Source organism: Phyllosticta citribraziliensis (assembly GCF_038025025.1).
Source record: "Phyllosticta citribraziliensis strain CPC 17464 chromosome Unknown J3D65scaffold_6, whole genome shotgun sequence".
Classification (NCBI taxonomy): domain Eukaryota; kingdom Fungi; phylum Ascomycota; class Dothideomycetes; order Botryosphaeriales; family Phyllostictaceae; genus Phyllosticta; species Phyllosticta citribraziliensis.
Window position 1 is genome coordinate 734,091 of NW_027117343.1, and position 21,926 is coordinate 756,016.

General features: G+C 55.8%; 5 protein-coding genes across 5 annotated transcripts; 4 read left to right on the plus strand and 1 right to left on the minus strand.

Annotated features, from left to right (window-relative positions):
- The first annotated feature begins 1,005 nt into the window (after positions 1–1,005).
- On the plus strand, positions 1,006–2,895 carry J3D65DRAFT_362098 (glycoside hydrolase family 7 protein). Its single transcript, XM_066795646.1, has 4 exons — positions 1,006–1,684; positions 1,772–1,838; positions 1,990–2,605; positions 2,676–2,895. The coding sequence occupies exons 1-4, from the start codon at positions 1,178–1,180 to the stop codon at positions 2,872–2,874; spliced, it is 1,389 nt and encodes a 462-aa protein (XP_066655168.1). The 5' UTR covers positions 1,006–1,177; the 3' UTR covers positions 2,875–2,895.
- Positions 2,896–5,007: 2,112 nt separating this feature from the next.
- Positions 5,008–9,804, minus strand: J3D65DRAFT_553078 (cell polarity protein-like protein; the record flags this gene model as incomplete). Its single annotated transcript, XM_066797111.1, has 4 exons — positions 5,008–8,626; positions 8,679–8,961; positions 9,020–9,404; positions 9,523–9,804. The coding sequence occupies 4 exons, from the start codon at positions 9,802–9,804 to the stop codon at positions 5,008–5,010; spliced, it is 4,569 nt and encodes a 1,522-aa protein (XP_066655169.1).
- Positions 9,805–10,921: 1,117 nt separating this feature from the next.
- On the plus strand, positions 10,922–15,902 carry J3D65DRAFT_624131 (WD repeat-containing protein-like protein mip1). The gene is made up of 3 exons (XM_066800221.1): positions 10,922–14,862; positions 14,912–15,249; positions 15,303–15,902. The coding sequence occupies exons 1-3, from the start codon at positions 11,077–11,079 to the stop codon at positions 15,526–15,528; spliced, it is 4,350 nt and encodes a 1,449-aa protein (XP_066655170.1). The 5' UTR covers positions 10,922–11,076; the 3' UTR covers positions 15,529–15,902.
- A 113-nt stretch (positions 15,903–16,015) lies between these two features.
- J3D65DRAFT_624132 (aspartyl-tRNA synthetase-like protein) lies at positions 16,016–18,158 on the plus strand. Its single transcript, XM_066800222.1, has 3 exons — positions 16,016–16,285; positions 16,349–17,502; positions 17,549–18,158. Exons 1-3 carry the CDS (start codon positions 16,205–16,207, stop codon positions 17,958–17,960), a joined length of 1,647 nt encoding a protein of 548 aa, XP_066655171.1. The 5' UTR covers positions 16,016–16,204; the 3' UTR covers positions 17,961–18,158.
- A 1,145-nt stretch (positions 18,159–19,303) lies between these two features.
- J3D65DRAFT_362205 (pantothenate transporter liz1) lies at positions 19,304–21,107 on the plus strand. The gene is made up of 2 exons (XM_066795648.1): positions 19,304–19,531; positions 19,598–21,107. Exons 1-2 carry the CDS (start codon positions 19,399–19,401, stop codon positions 21,052–21,054), a joined length of 1,590 nt encoding a protein of 529 aa, XP_066655172.1. The 5' UTR covers positions 19,304–19,398; the 3' UTR covers positions 21,055–21,107.
- The last annotated feature ends 819 nt before the right edge of the window (positions 21,108–21,926 follow it).

Below are 21,926 nucleotides of genomic sequence, written 5' to 3' on the forward strand. Positions count from 1 at the left end.
GACGTGCTCGGAAAGGCTAAGATGCCCCTGTGTCGGGTGTCCGAATCCCAGAATTTCAATTCGACATCGTTCGATTTTCTCTGGCTGTCATCCCTGCAAATCCTCTGCGCCTGAGGCCCTTCAATATGTTGCGGCTGCTACCCCACCTTCTGATTGGTTTGTGGCGCGGAAGCACCAGTCGTTGCACACGCAACACCGAATAGGAGGGCTGATTGGGAGCATTCATACGCTCAAGCAGGCGAACAAGAGAAACCACTCATCTTACTCGGAAGTAAGTTTCTGGGAGATTTCAAGACCAGCTACATATTCAAAGGGGATAGCAAAAGGGAGCATTCAAACCCCGAAGTCGCGAAACCTCGCAACCGTGTGTGCCACAACTTCTCCCACCAAGCCTGAGCTGTAGAGGACTAGTCGATAACATGTAAATGTTTGTGCCCATACTTGAGATGTTTTCATCCAAGGTTCGCCCCTCGGCAATAAGCCCTAAGTCCAGTATTGTTATACTTACGCTGCGCCTCTTGCCCATATTGATATGAAGAACTAGAATAGATCTACTTCAGGATTAGCTGTGGCTGACACATCCCAGGCAATTCAAGCAATCTTGACATCTCGAGTAGATTGTTTCGACCGTCAGTGGCGCGAACGTCTGCAATCTTCCAACAGGTTGCCCGACTTTGCCGAGCACCGAAGCCAGCATGTTGGACCCTTGTACCCCGGATTCTCGACGTCGTGTGCAGGGTTGAAACGCTTCCAAACAGCACACTTCCAAGCACAAGTGAGCCTCAACATCACCATCGCCACAAGCCCTGAGGTGCGCAACAGCTGCTTCCATGTTGGATGGCACCACCTAATTTCAAGCTTGCGGAAGAGTCCGCGCCTGCTGCGTGGAATCCATGCCAATAACGGCGCTGCAGCTCAACAGCCGGGTCTCGAGCCGGGGAAGAGCTGCCTTCAGCGAGCTTGCAACCAGAAGTTTGTCTCCTGATGCGGGAGTCCGCCGGGAAAATGTGAGTCGGCTGTGCGGACATTACTGCTGTACTGTACCGTACATCCCAGCAAGGAGAGTAAACCGAGGCCGATCTAGAAAGATATAGTTAAGCTGCACACGAAGCTCCACTTCTTGCAGATCCAACCACATTCACTCCTTCCAGTTACGGTTCTTGTCACTCTTTTCAATATGCATACTTTTCAGATCGTCTCGTCGCTCTCTCTACTCCTTGCGGGGTCTCAGGCTCAAAAGTACTACAGCATGAAGCCTGAGAACCACCCCAAGCTCCCAACTCAAGTCTGCACAAAGGACAAGGGATGTGTCAAGCAAGACACTGCCATAGTCCTCGATTCAAACTGGCGCTGGTGCCACGATGGTAGTGGGTCCAACTGCTATACGGGCAACAAATGGAATGAGCAGTATTGCAAGGACGCCAAGACTTGCACAGAGAAATGTGGTCTTGATGGCGCTGGAGACTACGAGAGTACATATGGCATCTCGGCCAAGGGAGATGCCCTTACTATGAAGTTCGTCACGCAGGGACAGCAGAAGAACGTCGGCGGCCGCGTTTACCTGCTGGCTCCGAACAGCGATGACAAGTACAACATGTTCAAGCTCAAGAACAAGGAATTTACCTTTGACGTGGACGTCTCCGGCTTGCCTTGCGGCATCAATGGTGCTTTGTACTTCACAGAGGTCAGTCAGAAGGAGCATTCATGTGCGACTGCGGACACTTGACTTTGTCCACCAACGTCATCGTTCACGCCACTGACTATTCTCCAGATGGAAGAGGACGGCGGCAAATCAAAGTACCCTACCAACGAGTGCGGTGCCAAGTACGGCACTGGGTGTAAGTGACGCTCCACCGTGCCCCCTGATTCTGCACCCCGCTCGTATTCACTCCCCCAAACCTCAACACCAAAATTCAACAACACGCCCCAACACCAACCACAACCCCCCAATCTTTTTTCAACACCACACTGACTGTCAAATCACGAAAGATGGAGATGGCCAGTGCGCAGTAGACGTCAAATGGGTGCATGGAGAAGCCAATTGTGAGAACTGGGTGCCGTCAAAGAGTGATCCCAATGCTGGAACGGGCAGATATGGCTCATGCGCCAACGAAATGGACGTTTGGGAGGCCAACAAGATCTCGGCAGCTTACACCTCACACGTGTGCGAAGAGAAGGTAAAGGGCATCTATCGCTGCGAGGGCATCGAATGCGGTACCAAGCCCGAGGAGCGCTTCCGAGGCGTCTGCGACAAAGACGGATGCGACTTCAACAGCTACCGCCTGGGCAACGACTCATACTACGGCGAGCGCAAGATTGTGGACACGAACACCAAGTTCACCGTCGTCACGCAATTCATCACCGTCGACGGCACGGCCAATACGCCTCTGAAGGAGGTCCGCCGCAAGTACATCCAGAACGGCAAGGAGATCGCCAACTCCAAGACCAACGTCCCCGGCGTGGCGCCGTACGACTCCATCACCGACCCCTTCTGTGCGGACGTCAAGCGCGTCTTCGGCGATCCCAACGACTTTGGAAAGAAGGGCGGGCTCCCGCGCGCTGGCGACGCGTTTGACCGCGGCATGGTGCTCGTTCTGTCGCTCTGGTACGTTAACTCTCCCACCACTGCACCCACAATACCCATCGAACGTCGACTAACACAACACGTACTTCAGGGACGACCACACTGCCAACATGCAATGGCTCGACGGCGCGTACCCGCCCGGCGCCCCCGAGGACAAGCCCGGCGTCAAGCGCGGCACTTGCCCGCGCGACGGCGGCAAGCCCGAGCAGGTTGAGCAGCAGTTCCCTAACGCCCAGGTCGTTTACTCTAACATTCGCTCTGGCGATTTGGATTCGACGTACAGGCCGTAAAGCGGCCGCCGCTGATGAGGCGGAGAAGGTGGGTTAGGGGGCTCAGGGGGTGAGGATGCAGTGAGTGTGGTACATGATGTTTTTCACTTCGTTTAGGCACTGGGTGTCTTTCTTCTTTTGACGGGTTGGTTGGTGAGGGGGAAGGGCGGACGGCTGGGATTTGCACGTTTGTTGCATTTGCGGATATGTGTGTATAGTGAAATAGTTGTACAAATTCACGGCATGCGTCACACATCATCTACGACATCCTCTTCGTCTACATCAACATCTCTCCCACACTCACTTCCAAACGCTCCATCAACAGCGTGATTAACAAGTCATTCATGACAGCTACTACTATACTAGTACAACGGACGGTGACCACATCACACCGACACCGACTCCGATCCCGTCTCATCCGATCCCATACCAAAACTCAAGCAACGACAACAGCAACGACAGCCAGTCAGCTAATCAAGCAAGCAGCAAGAGCAAAAACATCCACAGACAGCGCACATCCATCCTGTTCCATCCCATCTCTCGTGCTTCTTCCTCCTCATCCTCCTCTTTCTACTCTCATACACGCAACACCTCAAATGCACGCGCCCAGACGCACAACCGACCCACAGACAACCAACCAGCTAGCACCCGCTACTCCTCACTGCGTTCCATCACGTGCCTTTCAGTTGCTTTCGTGCCGCATGCTCACTCGCTCGCTCGCTCGCTTGCTCCCACACATCAACGTCCACTCCTTCGACCACGATACCAGAAGGCCTTGTGACGGCTGAATAACGAGATGACGAACGAACAAACAAGAACAGGAAACACCGTCGAACGTTGGATGTAAGACCGCGAAACAAGTAGAAAGGCGTACGCCGCAATCAACGAGCCGTGCCGCCCCAACACGCCACATCCCATTCTCTTTTTCCGCGACCAAACAGCATGAGTACAGGGAGACGAGAGCGATTAAAGCCAGACGCCTCCGTCGACACCCCGCCACGGACAACGAGAGCAGTGAACGACGGCCGACGTGTCTGGACGGGCGCGACCGAGCCAGGTACTCGGCAAACCGACTGGCTGACTACCTGCATAGGTAGGCACACCGACTATAATGCGTAGACAGACACGCAAGACGCAAGACGAACACGACAAGGACGTGACGGAGAGCACAGCGACCAAGAAATCAAAGACCGCGCGTCGCCAGTCGCCCACGCAACCACAGAGACGTAAACACATATTGACCGGGCCCAGACGGGAAGGCCAGGGCCTGCCTATGTTGACTAAGGTAGGTAGATGGGTAGGTAGAGAGAGAGAGATAGGGAGAGAGAGGAAAACAAGGTATCTAAACAGCACGCAGACTGTAGCTACGAAAACCGGAGAAAAGTCCCATGAACGGTGAAAAAAAAAAAAAAGAGGCAAAGAAGCTCAAAGCTAACAAGAACGTTGAGAGCCCTCAAAAAGACCCCAGGAGGCCGTCGGTCACCGCTGCCACAGCTGGTGGACCCAATGTTCACATTTACGGCCACGCCAGGAAGCGATGCCCAAGGGGCGTTCGACATCCGCGGCCAGGGAGGGGCGGGCAGAAGATGGAAGAAGAAGAAAGAGAACAAAACTCCAGCAGACCACTAAACAATTAAGGCGTAGAAAGTGGGCAGCCCCTCTGCCGGCTCGCTCCAGTTGAAAATGTCAAAGAACAAAACCCCCCTTTACCATATCTGGCAATCAGGCGCAATTCAAAAGAACACAAAACAAGAAACTAGATAGCCATTTTCCCCCTTTTGAAAATGCTGCCTCTGACCAGACCAAGCCTCGTCCGGCCAGTTTTGTCGGTGAGAGAAGAGGGAGAGAGATTAGAGACTAATGGAGTCGTAAGAGGAAGATGGAAAGCAAATCTAGGCGTAAAGGGTTGGGGGGAGCGGTTCGAAGAAATCTTCCGCGTCGTCGCGTCCATACCGTAATAGAGAATGAGACCTGAAATCATGTCCGTTGCACTTCGTCACAGAGCGATCATCGTCACGCTCTGCTCCAATGTGTCGTTTCCTGCTGGTGCTTTGTTCGAAGAGAAGGGGCTCGGGATCCTCCGGACCTAGAAATGAAAAAAGGAAATAATGTCCTATGCTTCTTCATGACTTGACTCCTTCACTTTTTAAGAAATCAGATCATGGCCGCGCCGCCCGGACCCGGGCCCTTGGGGGAACCAACCTGTTCGCCGTTCACGTTCATCGTTGTCGAAGGCGCCGTAACGGTTTGCGCCTTGATGCTGTTCCCGCTGCCTTGCCTCGCGTGGGTCGGGCTTTTGCTCTGAGCCAGCTTTGGGCTGCCCAATGCTTGCCCGTACTGGTTGTCGTCGTCATCGTCGTCAAAGTTGATGCGGCTTTGCCACTGCGAAAAGCTCTCGCTGAGATCGCCGGCTGCGCTTGTCGGAGTGCGGTCAAAGTCGAAGCGCTCGCTGAGTCGGTATGCACGATTTGTGCTTTCCCAGTTGCTGCGAAGCGATTCGAGCTCTGTTGCAAGGCTGTCCAAGGCCATGGAACTCCGTTGAGCAGTCATGTTGGCTGTGTTGGTAGCCTGCGCATCGGGAGTGGGAGTGCGCTGTGTAACGTCCGTCGTCTGGCTATATACGCTTTCTCCGGTGCTGTTGTTGTGACGGTGACCGAGGTGGTTTGTGCCATTGTCTCCGGGCTGTATGGCCATTGACGACTGGCGGCGGTAGCTGTCGACGCTGGTTTCGAATTGATCCAGGAACATTTGGACGCGTTGTTCGGCTTCGCGGGCACGTTCCTCAAGCATGGCCCGCTCTTGGCGGAGCGTGTCGACTTCGACACTCTTTTGAGCCATGGTGACTTCGAGTTGCTGAGCGGTTTGATTGGCAGTCTCTTGTTCGCGGCGTGCCGAGGCTAGATCAGACTGAAGAGACGATATCTGGCTTTCAAGATTAGAAACGTCTTCCTTGAGCTTGTTCTGCAGCTTCTCCATCTCCTGGCGCATGGGTTCTGATGGCTCCCCTTCGCTGGTGCCGTTCCTCTGCTGCTTCAGATTCTCTTCAAGCTCAGCATTTTGAGCCTTGTACTTGTCCAGCTCTTGCTTCATCTTGGCCAGCATTTTTTCGGTTCCTCGGAGATACTTGACGGCAGCTTGGTGGTCGTTGTGGAGAGCCGTGATCTTCTCCTCCCACTCTTTGCTGATCTCAGCTTCCCGGCTTTCGAAATTCGAGCGGATCTCATCATGCGCCTTGAGGCTGGCCTCGAGCTGCTGCTCCAACTCGCGGACACGGTTGAGTTCGGGAGTGCTGAATCTCGAAATGGGGCTGTCGAGGGCACGCGAGCGTCGATGCGATTCGGCAGTCGTTCCGATCCCACGCTCGTCCAAGAGGTTCTTAAGCGTCTTGAGCTGCACCTCGTGGGCATTCGTCTCCAGGAGCTGGCGCTCAAACTGCTGTTGCAGCTCACCCTTCTCGGCTTGTAGCTGCTGCATCTCGCGCATAGCATTCTGGAGCTGCTTGCGCACCGACAGTCCTTCCCTGCTGGCCTGCTCTTGGAATGTCTCCAGACCTGCGATCCGCTCCTCTGCGCGTCGCAATTTTTCAGAGGCCGTGTCAGCAGCTTCTTGGTTCTTGCGCACCATCGCGTTGGCGGCTTCGGCCTGTTCTTGAAGGATTTGGATTCGTTCGTCGGTGGCAGTACTACCTTCGCCGTTCCGTTCAGCGATCTGGGCCAATCCAGAGAGCACAGCTTGACGGTGGGTGGCAGCCTCGGCGGCGTGTTTTGAGGCCATTTCTTCAGCGTCCTTTAGGCGCCTGTTCGAGCTTTCAAGATCTCTACTGCGCTCATCGTGTTCTGAACGCAAGCGGGCCAACTGCTGTTCAAGCTCAGATCGCTGAGCGCGTTCCTCTTCGAGCTTCTCCTCAAGATGCGTGGCCCTCTCGGAAGAGGCGTTGACAGCTTCTCGCAGGGTCTGCAGAATATTTGCATGATTGCTAATATCTTCCGAAGATTTGGAAAGCTTCTCAGCCAACTCATTTTTGTCGACGGTGAGCATTCGGGCATTCGCGCTCGCTTCGGCTGCGTTTGCAGATTCTTCTCTTGCCATCTTCTCAGCCTCGTGCAGCGCAGCCTTCAGAGACTCTACTTCCATGACGCTTCGCTGGCGGAATGTGTCAAGCTCACCAGCCCGCTTGTTTGCAGCTTCAGCAGTGTCTTCGGCCATCTTGCGAGCCCGCTTCTCCGATTCGATCTCAACCAACAGGCTGTCGACTCTGGAGGAGAGTTCGCTTTGAGCATTCAGCGATGATGCCAACCTTCTGTTCAACTCGTTCATCCGGTCGATATCAGGCGTCATGTTACCCCTCGCGCTGTCGGGCTGAGGGGTGCCGGCTTGACTTCCGCCGTGGGCGGCCAGTTTCGTCTTGGCATAGACAGCCTCGCTGATTGCGGCATCTCTTTGCTTCTCAATCTGGGCAATCTTGTTTGCAGCCTCGACGGCCTGTGCGTCAATGGAGCCTTGAATCTTTGCCAATTCGGCCCTCATCCTGATGAGAGCTTCGACTAATGGGCGATCGTCATCTCCGAAAGCCTCTGCCGCGCGATCGTCCAAGAATTGACTGGGTGACGAGTTTGCCTGGTAACCAGCTTTGCGCGCGAGAGCTAGTTCAGAAGCAAGCCATGCATTCCGGCTTCTAGCCGCTTCCAACTCTTTGGCCATCTCGTCGTTTTGCTGCTTGACTGCTGGCGAGGAGCCTACGCCGCTGTCGATCTGCGGGGCTCGATCTTGGTCGCGGGTTGCAGGCTGTCCGTTGTTGTCACCGGCGGCTGACACACGGGGTGAATTTTGCGCGATGCCGTCGACGGATGGCTTGTGTCGGTTGGAGCGCGATTCACTGCGAGATGGGGGATTCCTCATTGAGTCCGAGGAAGTCTTGTGTTGGTGAGCCATGCTTCTGACTTGCTGACCCGGTGGACTCCTTATGTTCGGGCTCTGCTCTCGCAAGCCGCGCGCAGCTACAATGTTGGAATCGATGGATGGGCTGTCTCTGCGCACAGGAGACATGGTGTCTCTATCCACAACAGGTTTCGGGGCATCCGCGAGCGGACCGTAGCCGCGTTCTGCCTTGGTCGGAGTTTTGCTTCCAGGTCTCGGGGCAGCTCCGTTTCCGTTTGGTCGTGGCTGTGGAGGTTGTTGTTGGGGAGGAGGCCCGGATGCTCGTGGCAATCTCGAGTTCACAGGACCGTTGGCTGCAACGGGTGGCTCGTTAGGCCTTGCAGGTCCTCCCATCATGCTCTCTCGTCCACCTCCGCGAGCTTGTGGGATTCCACTGCGTTCTCCGCCGCCGCTTAATTTTCGCATCGGCGCTCTTTCACCAGCGGCTGGCTGGTTTTCGCTAGAGGGATACCGAATTTTGGACGTGTCCAGGACGTACGCGATGCTAAGCTCGTTGCGATCTGGTGCGGAGGAACTGGGCTCTCCGGCGAGAACGATGACGCGTTGGCCGTAGGCTGTCATGCTGTGTCCGGAGCGAGGTGACGGTGACGGGCCCATATTCTGGAACATATACCAACGGCGGGAGGTGATTCGGAACGCGGCCAGATCTCCCAAATCAGTGCCTTCTCTCGTACGGCCTCCGAAAATATACATGGTGTCGTTGACTATCGCGGCGGCGTGGCCTTCGCGTGCGAGTGGGATATAGCCTATACAGTCAAGTTCTGACCAGGTGTTTGGCTTGGGATCGAAACACCAGACATCACTGAACCAGTTGATCCCGTCGGTACCGCCGAACCTTTTGGGATGTCATCAGTCGCCATTCTAGACGCGCGCAACATGTGACTTACAAGTAGAGCTTGTCGTTCCATTGTACCATGGAATGGTTCGTACGAGCTGGTGGGATTTGGCCAGCAGGTGGACCCCCTTCGGTACTGTTATTGACGAGAACCTCCCATCGGTTGCTTGGCGACTGAAGCGCGTTCAGATCGAAACAGGCCAAGTCGTTGAAAAAGGTTCCCTCAACCTGACCACCAAAAACGAAGAGCTTGGACCCCAAGATGTTCAGGGTGTGGCCATAACGGCCAGAGGGCCTAGGTCCTGCCGGCAGGGCTCGCGACCACTGCTTGGTTGCTGCTCTCAAGGTTAGCAATGCAGGCGCTGCGAGAAAGCAGACCAGGAGTCCACGCACAGGTATTGAGAAGGTAAAGGGTGTCGTCAAGAACGTCGCCCTCATCAAGTTTGGTATCACCGCCAAACACAATAAAAGCATTGCCAACAAGCAAGCTTGCATGGCCAACCCTGGGGCCTGGACCTTCCGAAGTGGTTGAAACGGGGAGACATGCCATGTTTCCGCCGCCAGCTTCCACAATCCAAAGATCCCCCTTGACGGTTGTGCCATTCACCAAACCTCCCATGATGTATATTGTGCCATCCTTGGAGGAGGCGGAATTGACAGCGGCGCCATAGCGTGGGAAGGGATTCGCGCCGGTGGTGAAGTTTAAGCGACGTTGTGACCACGGGTAAGGCGATTCGGACGCGCTGCGCGGCGGATGCGCTTGGACGGGGCGTCCATTCTGGCGGCGGCTGGTTAGCATTGAAGAGTATGGCGGAGCCGCAAGCAGCGACCAGCAGCAGCGGAGAAGGACGACAGGTGTGTATTTGCAACAATGGAGGAGCGGGGATCTCTATTACCTGAAGCTCCGAATCGGACCTCTCGCGCGGCGTCGACTTGGGCTCTGGGCTTTGAGTGTCTGTTGCTCCACCCAGGGAGCTCAGGGAGTTATTGACGCTGGTGCCAGGGGTTGGCGTCTGAGAGGATGAGCCCGTCTTTGGACTGCCGTCGTCTCGCGGTGGTTTGCTGCCATTGGCGGCGGGACTGGAAGATGATGGCGGACCGTCGGACGAGGTAATGGGCCGCGAGGCAGCAGGGAGGGCCGACGGCTGTTGCTTCTTGGACTTGAAAAGGAAGGACATGGCGGACGGCTGCGCCTAATCGAGGGGGGGGCGAGGAGCGAGCGAAACGAGCCAGCGGAGGACTGGCTAAGCGCTCATCCAGTCGCGCGCACAGGGCTCGTGAGGAGGAGGAGATGCAGTTGTTTGCGGGTGCCGGGGATCATGGACCAGATGTCGTGAGCAGAGCGCCGTCAGGACGTAGGGTACGGTACGGGGACGGGTTGCAGGGTCTGTGCGGGCTGGTCGAGGGTCGCAGCACAGGGCAGGGCGGCCCAAGTCGCGTGGCGGGGAGCAGCAGAGGGCGATTGGGTCGGGTGGTGAGGCTGGAGGGGAGAGTTGAGATGGGCGTGGAACGACAGAAGGGGAGGAATGCGAGGACTGGACGATTGAAGGGGGTGAGTAGAGAGTTGGACTGGCCTGGCACTGGAACTGGAACTGGTGGTTCTCGTCCAACCGAAGCGGACGCGGGAAGAGGAAGGGGCCACCGGGCTGCGACAAAACCGCTGCCACTCAGTCTGCCACAACCAAATGGCCCGGCTCCGACTTAGCGCACCCTGGACCTGTTGTCTGTGCTAGCAGTGCTTCCCCAGACTCCAGCCCAGCTCTTGCGGCTGCAGTTGCGTTTCTTTTTTCTTTTTTTCTTTTTCCATTTCCTCTTCGTTTCCTTCATTCCCTCTTGACCTCACGCGACAACAAGTGCTGTTTCGAGCGTGTCCTGTCTGGGCTGTCCTACCCACCCACTCTCCACCGGTCCCCCTCCCCCTCGCCCTCGCAATGTAGAAACGCCCATCGACGCCATGCGCCGTGGAAAGCTGCGAGTCTGGTCTCTTTCGACACCGACCGGTACGGCACAGCCAAGGTACAGGTAGCGCTGTCTTGGCCGGTCGCAGGGTTGCCTTCCTTTGCAAACACTTGCGCGTGACAGCCGTCCACGGTGAAGCTGCATGTACCTAGATAGTCGAGAAATAAAAAAAATCCAGCAGCCCTGCAGTCATCTGGCGCATCCCTGCTCGGGTCCCCAGATGCAGCGCGATCGAGTGGTCCAGAGTGGCCGTCCAGCCTGTCGGCCCTTGCCCGCATCACGCTGACATAAGGGCCGGTCAACGCTGCTGGAAGCTCCCGCCGCCGGCTGCAAGCACTGGGACTGTCTGCCTCCAACACCTTCACCGGTGGCCTCTGAGAGCCTGCGTCCACCACCTACCTTACGCTACCTTCCTTATATTGTGCGCCCTGCCCTCGACGCTGCCTTCACCCCCGTGTGCAAATGGACCCACGCCCGCTGCCGCTGCCGTCATGAGGGTTCTCAACTCGACCTCTGCCATCCACCACCATCAGCACCAGCCTTCCAGGGCCAACCTCCCTCACGGCCAACTCCCGCCTGCCATGACCTCAACAGCCACCACCGCCGCCGCCGCCACCACCCACACCCAACATCCCGACCCTTCTCGTTCCAACAGCCACGCCGCCGTGCATGACGACCGCGACCTCTCGACCCCAAGCCCGCGCCCCTCATCCGCCTCCGCAATGCGCGGCCGACGAAGCTCCACCCAAGACAGAAGCCGCCTCGACAGCGCAGACGGCCCCGACACTGCCCGCCCTGGACTTTTGCGCGCAAAAAGCGACTTTGGCCCGCGCTGGGAAGAGCAGCACAACGACCCAGAAGAACGAACCAGCGAAGCCGAGTGGACCATCCGCCATGGCTGGGAGACGCAGCTCACATCCGAGGAATACCAAAACTTTCTCAGCTCAACCTTTTACATGTACTTCACCGACAAGAAGCACGAGACCAATGGCAACCCCAAGCACGACAGCGAAAAATACCCTCTGCAGGAATGGCGCATGAAGGACAGGCTCAAGACCGTCTCGGCCGTGCTTGCCCTGTGCCTAAACATCGGTGTCGATCCCCCAGATGTCATCAAGACAAATCCGTGCGCCAAACTCGAGTGTTGGATAGATCCCACCATATCAACCGGCACCTCGGGCCATACGCCCATGAACAATATTGGCAAGGCCCTGCAGACCCAGTACGAACAGCTTAGCATGCGCACGAGGTACAAGCTTTGCTTGGATCCCACCGTCGACGAGACTAGGAGATATTGCTCGACCCTGCGCAAAAATGCCCGCAACGAGCGCGTGCTTTTCCACTACAACGGCCACGGCGTTCCAAGACCGACCTCGTCGGGAGAGATTTGGGTCTTCAACCGGAACTATACCCAGTACATTCCCATTTCGCTGTACGAGCTGCAGTCATGGATTGGTGCTCCGAGTCTCTTCGTATATGACTGCTCCGACGCCGGTCTCATCATTCAAAATTTCAACAAGTTCGCCGAGAAGCACGAGCAGGAGAATGCCGAAGTCCTGAGACGAGAGCCAAATGCCGAGATTATGGATTTTAGCGACTGCATCCATCTCGCGGCTTGTAGGGAAAAGGAGACCCTGCCCACGAATCCAGACCTTCCTGCGGATGTTTTCACCTCGTGTCTCACCACGCCCATAGAGATGGCGGTCCGCTTCTTCATCCTGCAAAACCCTTTGCCCTCGGGCATTACCCTCCACGATGCCGCAAACATCCCAGGCCGCGTATCGGAGCGTAGAACACCCATAGGCGAGCTCAACTGGATCTTCACGGCAATCACCGACACAATAGCCTGGAACTCGCTGTCCAAGCCGCTGTTCAAGAAGCTCTTTCGCCAGGACCTCATGGTGGCCGCACTTTTTCGCAACTTCCTTCTGGCCCAGCGGATAATGCGCGTCTATCACTGTCATCCCCAGTGCTACCCTGAGATCCCAGAAACCCATGATCACCCGCTGTGGAAGAGCTGGGACCTCGCTGTTGAGATGATCTTGGCCCAGCTCCCCAACCTGATCAGGGCAGAACGTGGCGAAGTCCAATACGAGTACCAACACTCCAACTTCTTTGCAGAACAATTGACTGCTTTCGAAGTCTACTTGGACCAAGGTGGTGCGATGGAACAAAGAGTGCCGGAGCAGCTGCCAATCGTCCTGCAGGTCCTCCTGAGTCAGGTGCATCGCTTGCGCGCCCTCATTCTGCTCAGCAAGTTCCTTGATCTCGGCCCATGGGCGGTCAATCTGGCTCTGAGCATAGGAATATTCCCCTATGTTTTGAAGCTGCTGCAGTCCCAAGCCATGGAGCTGAAGCCTGTAATGGTCTTCATTTGGGCGAGGATACTAGCAGTCGACCAATCGTGCCAGACTGATCTTCTCAAGGACAACGGATACACTTACTTCATCAGCATCCTCAATCCCAACTCGGGCATGCCCATCATCAGCAACCAGAGCGAGCACCGCGCCATGTGTGCATTCATCGTGGCCATGTTCTGCAAGGACTTTCATCAGGGCCAGGTCGTCTCTCTTAGTCCCGACGTCTTCGAGAGTTGCCTTGGTCACCTTGGAGACATTCACAACCCCCTTCTGCGCCAGTGGTCATGTCTCTGCCTCAGCATGCTTTGGGTTGATTATCCCGAGGCCAAGTGGACCGGTATTCAATGCTCGGCGCATCAGAGGCTGCTCTTTCTCCGGACCGATCCAGTCGCAGAAGTCAGGGCTGCCATGCTCCATGCTCTGACCACCTTTTTGGGCATACCAGACGTCACAGCCCAGGTCGCTCAGATCGAGGAGTCGATTGCTGGCAATTTGCTCTACATGGCCCATGACGGCAACAGCATGGTCCGGAAAGAGCTCCTTGTCTTCTTCTCGACCTTTGTAGCTCGCTATGAAAACAAGTTCATCGTGTCTGCTTTCAAGCAACTCACCGAGGAGCGAGACACTCTTCGGCAAGGTCAAGAGCGCTCGGAACAGTCAAGCAGCGAGTTGAACTCGAGCTTGCGCGCAAGCGCAAGTGCTCATGATGGAGATGAGCCCCCCGCGAACGTTGCCCAAAATACCGTCTTCTCAGCCATGTGGAAAGAGGTCTTGATTCTCTCGGTCGATCCCCATCCAGAAGTCGCCAAGAATGCATGCATCATCGTCGACAGCGTAATAAGCGCGCTTCTCGAGTCACCTCTGGCGCTCCACGCACAACCTGTACTCGATGAAATCGCTCAGATTAGTGGCGAGGCAAGGAACAAGGCCGCTCGCAGCTCTTATGCCGATCAATTGCATTCTGTTCCCCAGACCACTCAATCGTCGACACCAACGACACCTACCAAGCACGACGGCGGATTTTTGTCTGCTGGTATGCGCAGAACTGCCAGTGTTGCTGCGTCGCTCAAGAACCTTGCCTTTGGCTCTGGCAACAGCCAAGACTCGCCGCCTGTTTCGCTCAAGAGTCCGGTCAAGTCGAGCGCGAGCAGCGCTCGTGGGCGGATTCCGGCAGAGTGGAACCGACCACCCGAGGAGAAGGACCCTGTCCGGACTTCGACGCAGTCGGGGTCTGCGGATAAGGTGCCCGTCTCCCGCGGTTTCAGGCCGCGAAAGCTAAACCAGAAGCCGACTATTCCTCTGAAGAGCAAGTTTTTCGAGTGGTCGACCGAGTATTTCCGTGAGCCGCAGATGAAGACGCTCGAGGCCGACGAACCTGGAAGCCGAGAATATAACATGCGGTTGTGGCGACGCAACCGCAACGACAAAATCATTGCTGATACTCAGCCGCTTAAGGATATAGCTGGCAGCAATCGATGGGATAAGGCCAAGGGGTTCTTCAACAACGGCTCTCAACCCATGAAGATGTCTTTTCACCAGTTTGAAGAACACCTCGTCGTGACCGATGACAGCGACACAGTGTGTATTTGGGACTGGGAGCGCCACAACCGTCTCAACCGCTTCTCCAACGGTAATCCAGTGGGATCGAAAATCACCGAAGTCAAGTTCATCAACGAGGACGATCAAGCTTTGCTCATGACGGGCTCTTCTGATGGAGTGATCAAAATCTTCCGCGATTATGAGAACTCTAGGAAGGTGGAGCTCGTTACGGCATTTAGAGCTTTGACTGATCTGGTCCCTAGCAACAGATATGCTGGCCTAGTCTTCGACTGGCAGCAAGGCCGGGGTCATATTCTGGTAGCTGGCGACGTGCGCGTCATTCGCGTGTGGAATGCCGGCAGCGAGACGTGTACTCGGGTAAGGTCCACCAGCTGATGATGACATACACAAGCTGACTCGCAACTAGGACATCAATGCGCGGTCTGGCTCGTGCATCACATCCCTCACGTCTGACCAGGTTGAAGGCCAAGTCTTCGCTGCTGGCTTTGGAGACGGAGCTGTCCGCATCTACGACCAACGTATGGAAAAGAAGCGAGAAATGGTCAAGGTTTGGAAGGAGCACAGGCAGTGGATCACCAACATTCACCTCCAGCGAGGCGGTCAGCGAGAACTAGTCAGCGCCTGCCGAGACGGCGAGGTCAAGCTGTGGGACATGCGCATGGATCGGAGCTTCAAAACGATCAAGTCGACCAAGGACACCCTCAGAAGCTTGAGCGTCCACGAGCATGCGCCCGTTTTTGCTGCGTAAGTCGTCCTGTCTCCCCAAACAGTTCCCGCCCAGTACTGACAGTGTGCAGTGGATCTGAGCGCCACGTCGTCAAGCTCTACAATCTGAACACGGGCAAGCACCTCTCAAGCTTTGAACCATACTCTGGTTTCTTGCACCAAAAGAGATTTACGCCGATTTCAACAACGGCTTTCCATCCTCACAGAATGATGATTGCTGGATCTGCCTTGTCAGATTCGCACATCAACATCTATGAGTGCAATGATCAGTTCAAACAAGTCGACATCGACGTCTAGACGATCGTTCAAGACCCGGGCTTTTTCTCTTCTTTGAATAGAGCCAAACTCATGGGGCCCTATTTCTATTCAACTTCTCCCATTGCTATTACTAGTACAGACAGACATAACCTTGGGACTTTTTGCCATGAGGGGCGGCGGTATTTTTTGAGCTCCGAGAGGGAGTCGCTTCAGGACTTGCATTCTGCATCGGCGATTATATCATAGCGATGGCGTCTCTAGGTTGGGTACCTCTTAATGGAATCATGGGGGGGCATGGTGGAGTGGTCACTTTGCATGGCTTTCGCTTGAGGACACGGCTGGAAAACATTTCTAGGACAGAGTCTATGACTATGGATTGCCCAATCCAATAATTCCACTAATTAGTGATTCCGCCCTGGGCTAGTTTGAGCGGCGGTGATTGACTCCTTGCGGTGTCTTGAGGAATAACATGCTGAGTCGAAAAGTCGAGTCCTGCAATATGCATGGGAGGCCCAGAGACGGCGGCCACAACATTTGGTGGCTGGGGAAGACACCCCACTACGCGATACGTCGACCCCGCCGACCTGAATTTTCGACTCATAACAACAACAGTCACTCCACCCAAGTCCGAGCAGCATTCAGGCAGAAGCTTCCAACTCTCAATTACCGACACTGCAACACCGGAGCTCGACCTCTTCACCCACAACCCCACACAATGGCTGATCAAGCTCCTCCTGCCGAGGGCGCCGGGCCCTCGAAGAACGCCTTGAAGAAGGCCCAGAAGGAGGCGGAGAAGGTTGGCAGGAACCACAAGAAGACACGATGGGCGCAAATCAGCTGCTAATTCACCCTCATCTAGGCCGCAAAGAAGGCTGCCGCAAAGGAGCGCGAACTGGCCGAGCGCACCAAGAACCAAGCCAACGAACCCGATGTATCCAAGGACAACTACGGCGAGCTGCCCATGATTGGCTCGACACCCTACACTCCCTCGGGCGACAAGCGCGTCAAGTTCTCTGAGCTCAAGGCCCAAGAGGAGCCTGCCGTCTTCCGCTGCACCGTCATCAATGCGCGCTCCCAATCCGCCAAGCTCGCCTTCCTCAACCTTCGCCAGGGCGAGGAGACGATCCAGGCCGTTGTCGCAGCCAGCGAAAAGCTGAGCAAGCAAATGGTCAAGTTTGCGGGTAGCGTGAGCGCACAGAGCATCGTCCTGGTGCATGGTCTGGTCAAGGATGTCAAGGAACCCATCAAGAGCGCAACGATCAAGAACCTCGAGATCCACATTCAGAAGCTTTTCATCATCTCCAAGGCGGTTCCCCAGCTGCCGCTGCAGGTTGAGGATGCCGAGAGGCCCCTCCCCGAGGAGGGCGCGGCCGAGGAGCCCCAAAAGGACGACGAGAGGCCGCGTGTCGCGCTGGCCACGAGACTGGACAACCGCGTGCTGGACCTGCGCGCGACGCACAACAGGGCCATTTTCACAATCAAGAGCGGCATCTGCCAGCTGTACTCGGAATTCATGCAGAGCAAGGGCTTCACCATGATCCAGACGCCGAAGCTGCTGGGCGCTGCCTCGGAGGGTGGATCCAACGTGTTTGAGTGCACCTACTTCGACCGCAAGGCGTACTTGGCGCAATCGCCGCAATTGTACAAGCAGATGCTCGTCTCTGCTGGCTTCGAGCGTGTCTTTGAGATTGGCCCCGTTTTCCGCGCCGAGAACAGCAACACGGCGCGCCACTTGACCGAGTTCACTGGTCTCGATATGGAGATGGCGTTTGAGGAGGACTACCACGAGGTTGTCGACCTGATTGTCGAGATGCTGCTGTTCATCTTCAAGGGTCTGCGTGAGCGCTACAGCAAGGAGACGGACATTATCCGCGAATGGGCCAGCGGCGGCAAGAACACGATTGAGGACTTCAAGCTGCCGGCGGACGGCAAGGTGCCCATCATCCCGTTCAAGGAGGGTGTCAAGATGCTGAGGGAGGCCGGCGAGGAGCTGGGCGACTACGAGGACTTGAGGTACGCATCCACCCTTCCAATAATCAACTCCACTAACTGTTTGCAGCACTCCCCAAGAAAAGCACCTTGGTAAGCTCGTCCTCGAAAAGTACGGCTCCGACTTTTACGTGCTCGACCAATTCCCGCTCGCGGTGCGGCCCTTTTACACGATGCCATCGCCCCACGACGCCAACCTGTCCAACAGCTACGACATGTTCATGCGCGGCCAGGAAATCATGTCGGGCGCGCAGCGTGTGCACGACCCGGAGCTCCTCGTCAAGCGCTGCCTGGCCATGGACCCGCCCGTCAACCCGGACGGTGCCGGTCTCAAGGACTACGTCGACGCTTTCCGCTACGGATGCCCGCCCCACGCCGGCGGCGGCTTCGGCCTTGAGCGTATCGTCAGCTTCTGGGCTGGCGTCGGCAACGTCAGATTGGCTAGCTTGTTCCCCAGGGACCCGTCGAGGGTCCTGCCCTAAGGGTTGGAACAGGTGGAGAGTCGGTTGGTAGGATTTCGGACCTTGTCCAAGCAGGAGGATGAATGCGATCTGCGGCATAGCGTTTGAGTCTATATTTGTGACCGCTGCTTTTGCATACCAAAAAAAGACATTTCTCACCATGAATACAATGAAATCAAGAAGATCGATGACGCTTGGCGATGATCCTTCCGTTTTCTGCTCCATTTCTTTTCTGCTTTCTTAGCATACTTGCTATGCTATGCTAGTATTTTCTCTCGTCTCGTCCATGATTTGGCGAATCCGTCGTGCTTCTTTTGCTATCAATGACAGAGGAGAGAAGTAGGCCGGTTGCCTAACCGGGACTAGCGTGGGCATGCGGCGATATCATCACGTCGTGCCGCACCACCTTCCGTTGCTACTTCTACCCGGTACCCTTCTTATATTCACCCAGGACGTTGATCTTCCTGCCACAAATCATGATTCTCTGTGAACTTTACGCGGTTCATCCGCCCAGTATCCCAGACTTGCACAATGCGCAGAGTACCTACTCGTCTGTGTCATACCTCCGCTAAGAACTCTACAAAACACTCTGTACCTGTTTGCTCTCTATTCCACCCCTACACTACATACATGACGATTCGCCTCCTTCTTGAATATTTGACTTTCAATAAACACATCATGCTCAGCGATTCATGATGGTTTGCAAAGATCCTCGAGCAAGGCGTCCGTCTTTGTGCAGTTTAACACGGCTAAGACGAGAAAGATGGATGTGATGCTACTCCCTACCATTTCTTCATGCCTGTTCTGCTTCATTGATCCGTTCAATTTTTGCAAACACCCAGCGTGTGTGCTTACTATCATTGGCATTTACTGACCTGGCATCTATAGGCTACACAAGAACTGTCGGTTTGGATGAGGACCTTTAAACTTCTGCGCCACAACAAATCTTCCATATTGCTACACCATCATGCGGCCTAAGCTTTCATGCCACTAGCAAATACCTACTGATGTTATACTTCATGTCAGACGACAATAATCCACAGCGGGCACAGCGGGCACAGCTGCCAAGAATGCCCAGTCGAGAAGCGCCATCGGCTGTACACCTTGATGGCCCGGACAAAATTCCCACTGCAGCTCTCCGCCGACGACCCACGCCAATCTGGCCTATGAATCTGCGGCCATTTGAATTCCTAGCGCCATTGCATTGGAGACGACTGGCACGAGCTCACGGCGGAACGAGTCGCAAGTCACCATGGCCCCACGCTTGATGGCAAAAAGGAAGGGCGCGGGGGGCCAACGCCCAGATCTCGTAACCTCTGCAGCTACCTCGAGACTTGGCTAAGCTGGCCTAGCACGACAGTCCGAGTTGTCTGGGTATATAAGAAGGCGGTTGCGGAGGGGCCTTTGGCGACTCGGTCGCTTCTGTCTTGGATATCACGAGTATCCGCGGCGTCGATTTATGGAGGCAACCAAGGAGATTTCCAGTTTGGGCGCCAGCTCTACCAAGGGCTCTGGCGGAGGCCGCTTCAGAAACTTTTTCCTTGGCGATGAGTCGAAATCAAAAGAGGAGACAAAACTTGTCCAGAAACTCGGTTCGTGCATCTGACGTAAAAAGCTTTAGCCGAGACTACGGAGCAGTCTGCTAACAACGCATGCAGACATTGTTATTTTGACATACTGCTGCGTCTCCTCATTTTTCAACTACCTCGACCGTTCGTCATTCGCCAATGCCTACGTCGCCGGCCTGAAAGAGGATCTAGGCCTCCACGGCTCCCAGTACAATGTCGTCCTCTCCATGTTCACGGCCGGATCAGTCGTCGGGCAGATCCCCCACGCCATCATCCTCCAGAAGGTGGCGCCACGGATTTGGCTGCCTCTCATGGTAATTGTTTGGTCGGCCCTGACCATGTCGTGTGCCGCCACGCACACGTACGCCCAGCTATGCGTCGTTCGATTCTTCCAGGGATTCGCAGAGGCTTCCACCTACTGCGGCACCATCTACATCATCGGATGCTGGTACAAGCCGCGGGAAATCGCGAAGCGTACTGCCATCTTCACGGCCTCGGGGCAAGCAGGCACCATGTTTGCCGGGCTGATGATGACGGCTACGTACCAAGGCATGAACGGCTACGCGGGGCTGGCGGGCTGGAAGTGGCTCTTCATCGTCAACGGTATCATCACGCTCCCCATCGCTGCCGTCGGCTTCATGTTCTTCCCTGACCTCCCCGAGAACACCAAGGCCTCGTGGCTGAACAAGGCCGAGCGCGAGCTTGCCCTCGCCCGCCTCCCGCCCAAGGATCCCGAGGGCCACAACATCAACCCGTGGTCCCTGGCCAAGCGCGTCTTCTGCCACCCGGCTCTCTACCTCCTCTGCACCTTCTCTGTCGTGTCCGGCGCCCTCGAGGCTTACGTCGTGCAGAGCCTGTTCCTGCTGTGGATGAAGGCGTACAAGAGCGTCTTCAGCCAGACGCAAATCAACACGTACCCGCTCGGCGTGCAGGCCACGGGCATCGTGTCGACGTTCCTAGCCGCCGTGCACATCGACGCGACAGGCCAGCGCGTGCCCATGGGCCTCCTAGCCGCCCTGCTCCAGCTCATCTCCACCATCATCCTGCTGGTGCCCAGCATCCCATTCGGCGCGACCTTCTTCGCCTTCTACCTCGCCGGCACGTCGTACATCGTCAACCCGGTGTCGTACGGGTGGGCCAGCATCATCCTGAAGCGCGGCGGCGACGACGCCGCGCGCAGCGTCATCCTGTACAGCATGAACGCCGTGCAGACGTGCCTGTACACGTTCTGGGGCATCGTGCTGTACCCGGCCGACGACGCGCCGTACTGGAAGAAGGGCTACGTCGCCATGGTCGTCGTCGTCGTCGTCATGTGCGCCACGCTCTACGGCATGTGGTGGCTCGACCGCTCGACCATGGCCCGCCTACCTGACAGCGAGACGGCGCTGAGGGATCTCGTGGGCGTGCCGCCGGCCGAGGCGTGCGGCGTTACGGGAACGCAGTGCGGGTGCGCTCCGGAACAGAATAGGGAGAAGGGGAAGACGGAGGAGGAAGGTGAGGTTGTTGAGATTGTTCCCGACACCAGAGGTAGGGAGAAATCAGAGTGATGAGGTCGTGGACGCTTGGTTGTGTTCAAGAATAGATCAAGTCCAACACTGTGCACTCACTGTACGGATGCTCCTGATGCGTCATCAACAATGACCCTAGTGATCTGCCCATATGCTCTCTTTTCAGGGGAGTGCTCACTTGATTGTGCCTCTTCTCTTTTTCATTTTAAGCGGTGCTGAGGGACAGAGGATGATTACCTATGCCATTGAAAAATTACCCAAGAGAAATTTCGCAGTGTTTAATCATCAGCAGACAACGTGAGAAGGCTTCGCCACTCACTCAAACTGGATGCAAGCTCCAATGACCAACAAAACCAACCATCAGTCCTGGAAACCAATCGCTTACCAGGTGAATAGAGAAACAAGAGGAGTACACTCATCTTAGTATTCTCTACAGAAAGTAGCTCAAGGCGCGTTGAATTTCTTTACGACACTCTTCGCTCCGTACCCCACCCCAACACAATCGCCAAATGTTCTAGGGAAGGGAGCTTTTATACCTCTGACCACCTACGCACATGCCTAGGCAGGGGCACGCGTGCTAAGTAGGAGCAGCCACATGCACACGCTATCAGGCACCAGAGCACATGAGTTACCGTGACTGGTGGTAGTCAGTGCAGGAGCAGAGGCAGCGGCGTATAAATATGCCCGAAGACCCACACACTCATAGGATGCTACTTAACTGGTACATTCTTGCCACATCCGCCGTAGTTTCCTGCCATACTGATTTTTGTGTGGTGGTGGGCAGTGCTGCAACCTCCCCATTCCTCCTCTCTACCTCTTCCATCGACGTAAGCAGAGCAGGAGAGATAGGCTCAGGGGGTAAAGAAGGCTGGCTGTCAGCGTCACGCCTCAACATTGTTAAATAGCAGCAG

Excerpts from the sequence above, each read along its gene's own strand:
- J3D65DRAFT_362205 (XM_066795648.1), top strand. The coding sequence starts at position 19,399 with ATGGAGGCAACCAAGGAGATTTCCAGTTTGGGCGCCAGCTCTACCAAG. Across the intron at positions 19,532-19,597 it reads AAAACTTGTCCAGAAACTCG|ACATTGTTATTTTGACATAC; the intron begins GTTCGTGCATCT and ends CAACGCATGCAG.
- J3D65DRAFT_362098 (XM_066795646.1), top strand. The coding sequence starts at position 1,178 with ATGCATACTTTTCAGATCGTCTCGTCGCTCTCTCTACTCCTTGCGGGG. Across the intron at positions 1,685-1,771 it reads GTGCTTTGTACTTCACAGAG|ATGGAAGAGGACGGCGGCAA; the intron begins GTCAGTCAGAAG and ends ACTATTCTCCAG. Across the intron at positions 2,606-2,675 it reads GTGCTCGTTCTGTCGCTCTG|GGACGACCACACTGCCAACA; the intron begins GTACGTTAACTC and ends CACGTACTTCAG.
- J3D65DRAFT_624131 (XM_066800221.1), top strand. The coding sequence starts at position 11,077 with ATGAGGGTTCTCAACTCGACCTCTGCCATCCACCACCATCAGCACCAG. Across the intron at positions 14,863-14,911 it reads GCAGCGAGACGTGTACTCGG|GACATCAATGCGCGGTCTGG; the intron begins GTAAGGTCCACC and ends ACTCGCAACTAG. Across the intron at positions 15,250-15,302 it reads CATGCGCCCGTTTTTGCTGC|TGGATCTGAGCGCCACGTCG; the intron begins GTAAGTCGTCCT and ends GACAGTGTGCAG.
- J3D65DRAFT_624132 (XM_066800222.1), top strand. The coding sequence starts at position 16,205 with ATGGCTGATCAAGCTCCTCCTGCCGAGGGCGCCGGGCCCTCGAAGAAC. Across the intron at positions 16,286-16,348 it reads CCCAGAAGGAGGCGGAGAAG|GCCGCAAAGAAGGCTGCCGC; the intron begins GTTGGCAGGAAC and ends ACCCTCATCTAG. Across the intron at positions 17,503-17,548 it reads GGCGACTACGAGGACTTGAG|CACTCCCCAAGAAAAGCACC; the intron begins GTACGCATCCAC and ends AACTGTTTGCAG.